Genomic DNA, 8,171 nt, shown 5'->3' with positions numbered 1-8,171 from the left:
TTCACTCTGACTTTGTCTTAATATTTTTTTTGTAAAATGTAAACTTATCCAATTAATCATGAGCAAAAGAAAAACCTCCAGATTTCTTTTTAACATTACTTCCATAAATATTAAATACATTCATAATATGATCTCTAATTAATTAATTAATTAATGAAAACAACCCAAAATTAGGAATAAGTAAAAGGCAGAATAATGCTAAATAAGTGACAGAAAACATCAAAATAGCAGCTGACTGATAGAAGGTTTTAAATTTGGAGAGACAAATAAAATAATGCATTTTATAGTGCGTGTTTTCTAACTCTTTTAATATATCAATTCCTTTAGTCGATAGTTAAATATTAATGGTTTTGTCCTTGAGTCTCGGTTAGATTCTTCTCCTACTCACATTAATTTCTTTGGTTATATGGTTAAATAATAGTGATTTTATCATTGAGTCCTAGGTTTGATTCCTATTCTAAGCAAATTTGTACTTTTTTTATTTCATGTTGTTTCAAGTTTTCTTTTAAATTTTTAATTAATAAATATATTGTTTTCAAGTTTTTTATCTTTTTAATTAATAATTATTTTATTTAAAATAAAATAATCATTTTCAAATATCATTATCTTTAATAAATATAAATATTATGTGTAATTTTATTTTTCAATCCATATCATGAACGTATTAAATTTTAGTATTATATATTTTTGTACGTCTTTTGAAATATTTAACATATAAACATAATGTAATTTGAAATAATTAATTGAAATATTTCACATATAAACATAATGTAATTTGAAATGATTAATTGAAATATTTCACATATAAACATAATGTAATTTCAAATAATTAATTGAAATATTTCATGTATAAAAATATTTGAAATATCATACCTACAATGTACATGAAAAATAATGATATTTAAAATATTTTACGTATAAAAATAATAATGATATTTGAAATAATTATTTGATTTTATAATATTAGAAATCACCATATCCACATGGAGAACCTATATATTTTACATAAAGAAAAATATAACAAAAGTTGATGTTTTAAAAATAAATTATATTTAACATAATGAAAAATATCATTTTTATCAGAATATATTTTTTATTAGATAATTTAAAATAATTATTTAATTTTATAAATAAAAGAATTATTAATTAAAAAGATGAATTAAGAAAAATTTGAAACAATGTGAAAAAAAAATACAAATATGCTTAAAAGAGAAATCGAAGCTAGGACTTATTTGGGGAGCCACCTCGACTGACACCTTCTCTCTCTCAAGAGTGCATATAGGAAGGTTTGTGAAGACACTTTGAATCCCATTGTGAAGACACTTTGAATCCCAAGGAAGCGTTTTGGAGGATACCTTGGAAATTTAAAGGCCCTTATCGGATCCGCTTCTTTATTTGGCTTGTCTTAAAGCAAAAGCTGCTTACAAATGTTGAAAGAGTAAGACGAGGTTGTGGGAGTAACAACACTTGCAGTATTTGTAGTCATGTTTTGGAGGATGTGATGCATATACTCCGAGATTATCCTGCAGCCAAAGGAGTTTGGGATAAAATCATTCCTCAACAAGCTTTTTCTAGTTTTTACTCAGGCTCTTTATTTGATTGGACGGCGACTAATTTGCAGAACCAGTTGACTTCTTCGACAGGGGAAATCGATTGGTCCTACCTTTTTGGAATTATTACGTGGCGTATTTGGAAGAGTCGCAACATATTTGTTTTCCAAAGAATTTCGTGGAGTGTTGAGGAAATTATTAAAATCTAGTTTAGTTGGGTTAAATAGTATTCCTCTGTTTCCTCGATCTCAAAGTTTGAAGCCCAAAGAACTCTACCTAATTGCCATATCTCCTACAGTTGGGTTTATTTGAACACTGATGGTTCAGTTAGGATTAACGAGGGCTTTGCAGCTGCGGAAGGTTGCGTGAGAGATTACAAGGGAGAGTGAATTATAGGGTTCGCGAGATATTTGGGTAATTGTTCAGTGTTGGAGGCAGAGCTCTGGGGGTTTTTGGATGGGCTGAATCTTATGGCAGATAGGTGTTTCCAAAATGTCCTTATTCAAACTGATAGTATTGAAGCTATTAAAGATATCATGGAAGATGATACGGGTATCTCCAATTCTACCATTATTAGGAGAATTCATCAGACGCTTAAAAAGCTAGAGCAGTGGAAAATTCAGCATGTTCCCAAGGGAAATAATCTAATTGCGGATAGCCTAGCCAAGATTGTTTGCATTAGAAGTCTAGGCTTAAGATTGTTTGTGGACCGTCCTTTGAGGATTTAGCTTGTATTGTTTCCTTTCTTTCACAAAAAAAATCACTATTATTTAACAATCTAACAAAAGGAGTTAATGTGTTAAAAACCATAATTAAAAATAAAAGCAAAGCTTGAAACGACTTGAAATAAGAATACAAATGTGAGTAAGAGAAGAATCAAACTCGAGACTTAAAAGACAAAATAATTAACATTTAATCATCTAACCAAATGAGCTAATGTATTAAAAAAGTAGAAACTAATCCTACGAGCTTTTTCAGCAAAAAAACAATTTCTGCAAAATATGCTTTATTATTTTTTTCAAAATCAACTTATTTTTTTAAATATTGGAAAAAAAATATTTTCCTGAATATTTTTTTAAAATCAGCATTTTCTCCAAATGTGGCAGGAGAAAAGAACAAATGAAAGGATTATGCAATGCCCCACCATGCACATGCACTGCACGCACGCACGCACGCTTCCAAACACATCCCTTGAAATTCTTCCATTGACTCTTCACTTGGTAAAGCTCCGCACTAACAAGTGCCAAACACTTCAATTCACGCGCCTTTTTCCTCACGCTCTCTCTACACTTTACTCTCTATCCTATAAATACTCCCCTTCCCTCCCTAAACTCCAGCATCTCAAACTCCACCTTCCCCCATAATCGTAAAACTAACTGAAATCCTCTCTCACTTCCATTCCTCTTCTATTCTTCTTCTCCACTGCCGGGCTTCTGCCGCCGTCGACACCTAATATGGAGGCTCCTCGGCTGTATTCGACTAAACCTGTTCAATCTCTCAAGCCATCGAAGAAGATTCCTTTAGAGGAAGATCACGGTAAAGCCTCCGACGCATTGCCGCTTCCCTTGCACCTAACGAATGCCCTGTTCTTCACCCTCTTCTTCTCGGTGGTTTATTTTCTTCTTTCCCGTTGGCGTGAGAAGATCCGTACCTCCACACCTCTCCATGTCGTCACCTTTTCCGAGATCATCGCCATTCTCTCATTTTTAGCGTCCTTTATTTACCTTTTGGGTTTCTTTGGGATTGACTTCGTTCAATCTTTGGTTTTCCAACCATCGCCTGACGTTTGGATTGCCGAGGACGAGGAAGAGGATGATGAAGTTCTGCTTGCAAAGGAAGATGCCCGTAAGGTCCCTTGCGGGCAAGCTCTCGATTGTTCGCTTCCACCTCTGCCTCCTGCGGCACCAATCGTGACCGTTCAGAAGGTGTTCGATGAAAAGCCTGTGACGGTACTAACGGAGGAAGATGAAGAAATAATTAAATCTGTAGTGGCTGGTACAACCCCTTCGTATTCCTTGGAATCGAAATTGGGTGATTGCAAGAGGGCGGCCGCAATCAGGCGGGAAGCGTTGCAAAGATTAACAGGGAAGTCGTTATCTGGATTGCCCTTGGATGGGTTTGATTACGAGTCGATTTTAGGGCAGTGTTGTGAGATGCCGGTTGGCTACGTGCAAATTCCCGTTGGAATTTCCGGGCCTTTGTTGGTTAATGGAAGAGAGTACTCGGTTCCTATGGCAACCACGGAAGGGTGCTTGGTGGCTAGCACTAATAGGGGCTGTAAGGCTATTCATTTGTCTGGTGGAGCTACAAGTGTTCTATTGAAAGATGGTATGACAAGAGCTCCATGTGTAAGGTTCGGTACTGCGAAAAGGGCAGCTGATTTGAAGTTGTATTTGGAGGACCCTGATAATTTCGAGACCTTGTCTGTTGTTTTCAACAGGTTTGTGTTGATATTTCTAGAACTCCATATTGAAGGATTTAAAATTCAAGCTAATATTGAAAATTTTGACTTTTTGGTGGTTGCAGATCAAGTAGGTTTGGCAGGCTCCAAGGTATCAAATGTGCAATTGCTGGAAAGAATCTGTATATTAGATTCACTTGCAGTACAGGTGATGCTATGGGGATGAACATGGTTTCCAAGGGAGTCCAAAATGTTTTGGATTTCCTTCAAACTGATTTCCCTGACATGGATGTCATTGGCATCTCTGGTGAGTTTCACTTTTCCATAGACTTGTAATTGTGTTCTATGTTTTTACTGTTCTATATAGGATTACTGAAATTTATGAATTTGTCCATATAGGAAACTTTTGTTCCGACAAAAAACCAGCGGCTGTAAATTGGATTGAAGGACGAGGCAAATCTGTTGTTTGCGAAGCCATCATTAAGGGTGATGTGGTTAGGAAGGTCTTGAAGACAAGTGTGGAATCTCTCGTTGAGCTTAACATGCTCAAGAACCTTACTGGATCAGCTATGGCTGGAGCTCTGGGTGGATTCAATGCTCACGCCAGTAACATCGTCACTGCAATCTACATAGCTACGGGCCAAGATCCGGCTCAAAATGTTGAGAGCTCTCATTGCATCACTATGATGGAAGCTGTTAACGAGGGCAAGGACCTCCACATCTCTGTCACAATGCCTTCCATCGAGGTAATTGATTATGTTGCTGTCTGATTATCCATCACAAGGATTTTCATTACCAAAACAGAATCTGGGTATTTATGAATCCCCCTAATTATATCTGTTGCTGTATCTTTTAGGTTGGTACCGTTGGTGGTGGAACACAGCTTGCATCTCAGTCAGCCTGTTTGAACTTACTTGGAGTGAAGGGTGCAAGCAAAGAGACACCAGGAGCAAACTCTAGAATGCTGGCAACCATTGTAGCAGGTGCTGTCCTTGCCGGGGAGCTGTCACTCATGTCAGCACTTGCAGCAGGGCAACTAGTCAAGAGCCATATGAAGTACAATAGGTCAAGTAAGGATGTGTCCAAGGCTTCTTCATAGAGAAAACGTAATGATGGCCTTATATTTGGGGGTAAAGTGGCAATCTCCCATGGTAGAAACTTACTAAGGAGATATATCCCTTTGTGTAGCTCAGGTGTACGTTCCCATTTCACCCGACATAGCAGGTTGATGGAGCAGTTATGGCGGTTGAGAAGAATGGAGATTATTTATTAATATTGGTTATTCACGATTAGTTGGCGATGATTAAACTCATCTTGTGGAAGCTGCCCTCTATCAATGCCATTGAAATTGAACGGAAGAACGCCACCCTACGGGTAAATGGGAGTAGATAGATTATACAGAACAGAAAGATTTTTCTTTATTCATTTTGTATTTTGTTCTTTCCTTTCTTTTAAAGACAAATTCAGGCCATGTAACCTGAGAATAGTGTAAACTACACCGTAACTTTTAAAGCATTTGAAAGCAACTTTTGAAATAAATTTATTGCCCAAACAGTTTGCAGTTAAAAAAACAAAAATACCTTTAAAATTATATTTATTGAACGTGTCACCAGCTAAACTAGCAAAATGCAATAAATAATAAAAACTAATATAATATGGACTTTCATATTTTCATAATATCATCATCGTTTTCAAGCTAACTCTAAACATGGCTAGTAATAGAGTCTATTGCAATGCTATCTATAGTGGCCACTACCGTTGGCACTTTGCTGGCCACTTTTGAAACTTGCTTCTACAATTTTTTGAACAAAACCAATTCAAATTAGGAAGCTTATCAACAGTAACAAAAAATGCTTCCCCTTAGTACAATCCCCTTATCCGTCACACTTAACTTAAAACATAATCAAGTAAATCAACCATTAATGCCTTTTAAGTATTTGTATCAACAATCTAAATACTAAAATTATATCTAAGTAAGATGAAGATAAGAGTTTGTACGCCAAAATAAAATCCATCCATCCATTAGAAAAGTTCATCATTACAAATATTTCAAAAGAAATACCCAAAATGAAATGAAGCTTGTAATAACCAAAAGTAAAATAAACTCCCATTAGTAGGAGCAATCAACTTGCCACCATCTTAGCCATCATCTCCTTCCTCTTTACTTCCCTTTTTTTTAAAAATATGTCAAACATTATTGTTCGGAATGAGTTAATAAATCATTGCGGAAAGCAATTTCTTGATCTCGAATCTGTTGAATGACTTGGATTTCAGTTCGAAGTTTGGAGATGAATCAATTTTGAGAGTCAATAGAAGCAGTAAAATGCTAACCATCCTTTGATTGAATCCTGCTAGGTTGCTCACAAGACCTGCTGAAATAGTCACTATAGGAGCAATTGCTACAGTTTCAAGGTCAGATTCAACTTTTTCTTCTCCTTCAGTTAGATCAGTTGGGGCTATTGATTCATGTTTTCCCTCGAGCCATTTTGGAGAGAATTTCAACTTAGCAACTTCTCTTTCAAGATGCTCTGTGGCTCAAACAAACCTTGGATTTTGCTTCAAAAGAACTTGGAAAATCAAAGATGGAAAAGGTAGTAGGCGTGTGGACCCATGCAATTGAGGCTGTCAATTTGAGCTGAGTCCCTCTAGTTCGCGAGGTTGTCAAGGAATGAAATCATGGAAGTTGCTTTCAGTGTTATTTACCTGGTACGGGTTAACTTAGAGTTGTTCCCGCAGTTAATTTACATACGAAAGGGTTGGTATTTGAGGTTGTTCCTTGGTCACTATACCCGACTTATCAATTGGAGGAAAAAATCCATTGTTTGGGATCAATCCAAAGCCAGAGTCAAAATCCATCTTATTAGGTTATTCAATTTTAATTCTGATTTGATTATTTCTATTGCATTATTATTATTTAATTTTTGACATTTAGTTACATTCATATTTAATCCTTCTTTCTATTTCGTATAGGTTAGCATAAATCATGGGCACAAAACTGCTTACGATACGTCCTGGTTATAACAAACTACAAGTTCATATAAATTAGTCCTTGTGGGATCGACCTTACTCCTTAAACTTCTAATTTATATCCTGTTTAGGGGTAGGATTTCATTTTTGGTGGATTCGACACCTATCAAGGTACTTCTAAACACATGGAAATACTTGACATTTGGCTTCCTCCCATTTCACATCTTACAAAGTGTCATGTGAGTTTTTCGCCTAGTAAGAACTTTGTTAAAGATATAGGTTGCAATGTTCACTGCCTCAACTTAAAACTTATGAGTAACTCTTTTGTTGTTAAGCAACACTCATGCCATCTCCTATATGGTACGGTTCTTGTGTCCCATAACTCCATTATATTGCGGTGCCTTAGTTTGATCATTTCCTCGTCATAAAAATTGACAAAATCTTCTGCATAGTTTCCTGAATTCTTTAGATGTGTTAGAATTCTCTAAAAAATCTCACCCATGTGTACCTTGAAAAGTCCTCTACATAGACTAGGACATAACGGTTTACTCCAATGCTCTCGATTCACATAGGTCCAATGAGATCTATGTGTAGTAACTTGAGAGATGCAATAATTTGGATATGTGACAACCTTTGATGATTCTCCATGTGATCCTCTCTAACTTTCAAGCATCCATAACGGACTTTAGGAATGACACCACCTAGTTTTGGGTTGCCTATTCCAGCAACATATCAAACCAATCTTCGGAGCCCTTTGTAATGATTGTGGCTAAGTTTCTCATGCCACAACTCTAAGTTAGAAACATTAGTCTTCTCATAAGACTTTGATGAAACCAGATACTTGTCTTTGGTGAAATTGATAATCATGCCTTAGTCACACATTTAGATAATGCTCACCAAATTAGCTTTCAAGTCATTAACAATATGACCTTTCAACACATTCTTCAACTTTAGCATTCCAAGGACATTAAGTGTTCCGTTTCCATGGATATGACATTTCTTACCATCACCAAATGTGACTAGACCCTTATGATGATCTCCAAAATTAGAAAAGTATGCATGATTACCTATCATGTGATGAAAGCAACCATTACCGAAACACTGTACATCAAGCACTTAGGATCTTTCTTCTTCCAGACAAACTTTTGCTTCTTCAATTGCGATATGCCAATTGAAGGTAGCATTGTGACAAAAACAACAAAACAAGAACACAAAAGGTTGTTTACGTAGTTTAGTTTTACTTTATTTGTGAA

At 35.8% G+C, this 8,171-nt stretch overlaps 1 protein-coding gene across 1 annotated transcript; it reads left to right on the top strand.

Moving 5' to 3' along the window:
* The first annotated feature begins 2,881 nt into the window (after positions 1–2,881).
* LOC105795021 (3-hydroxy-3-methylglutaryl-coenzyme A reductase 1) lies at positions 2,882–5,490 on the top strand. Its single transcript, XM_012624452.2, has 4 exons — positions 2,882–3,990; positions 4,077–4,258; positions 4,351–4,697; positions 4,808–5,490. Exons 1-4 carry the CDS (start codon positions 3,005–3,007, stop codon positions 5,048–5,050), a joined length of 1,758 nt encoding a protein of 585 aa, XP_012479906.1. The 5' UTR covers positions 2,882–3,004; the 3' UTR covers positions 5,051–5,490.
* Positions 5,491–8,171: the final 2,681 nt, after the last annotated feature.

This window comes from Gossypium raimondii, chromosome 3 (genome assembly GCF_025698545.1).
Source record: "Gossypium raimondii isolate GPD5lz chromosome 3, ASM2569854v1, whole genome shotgun sequence".
NCBI lineage: Eukaryota > Viridiplantae > Streptophyta > Magnoliopsida > Malvales > Malvaceae > Gossypium > Gossypium raimondii.
Note: the sequence above shows the minus strand (reverse complement) of the source record. Positions and strands in the feature narration are given on the sequence as shown.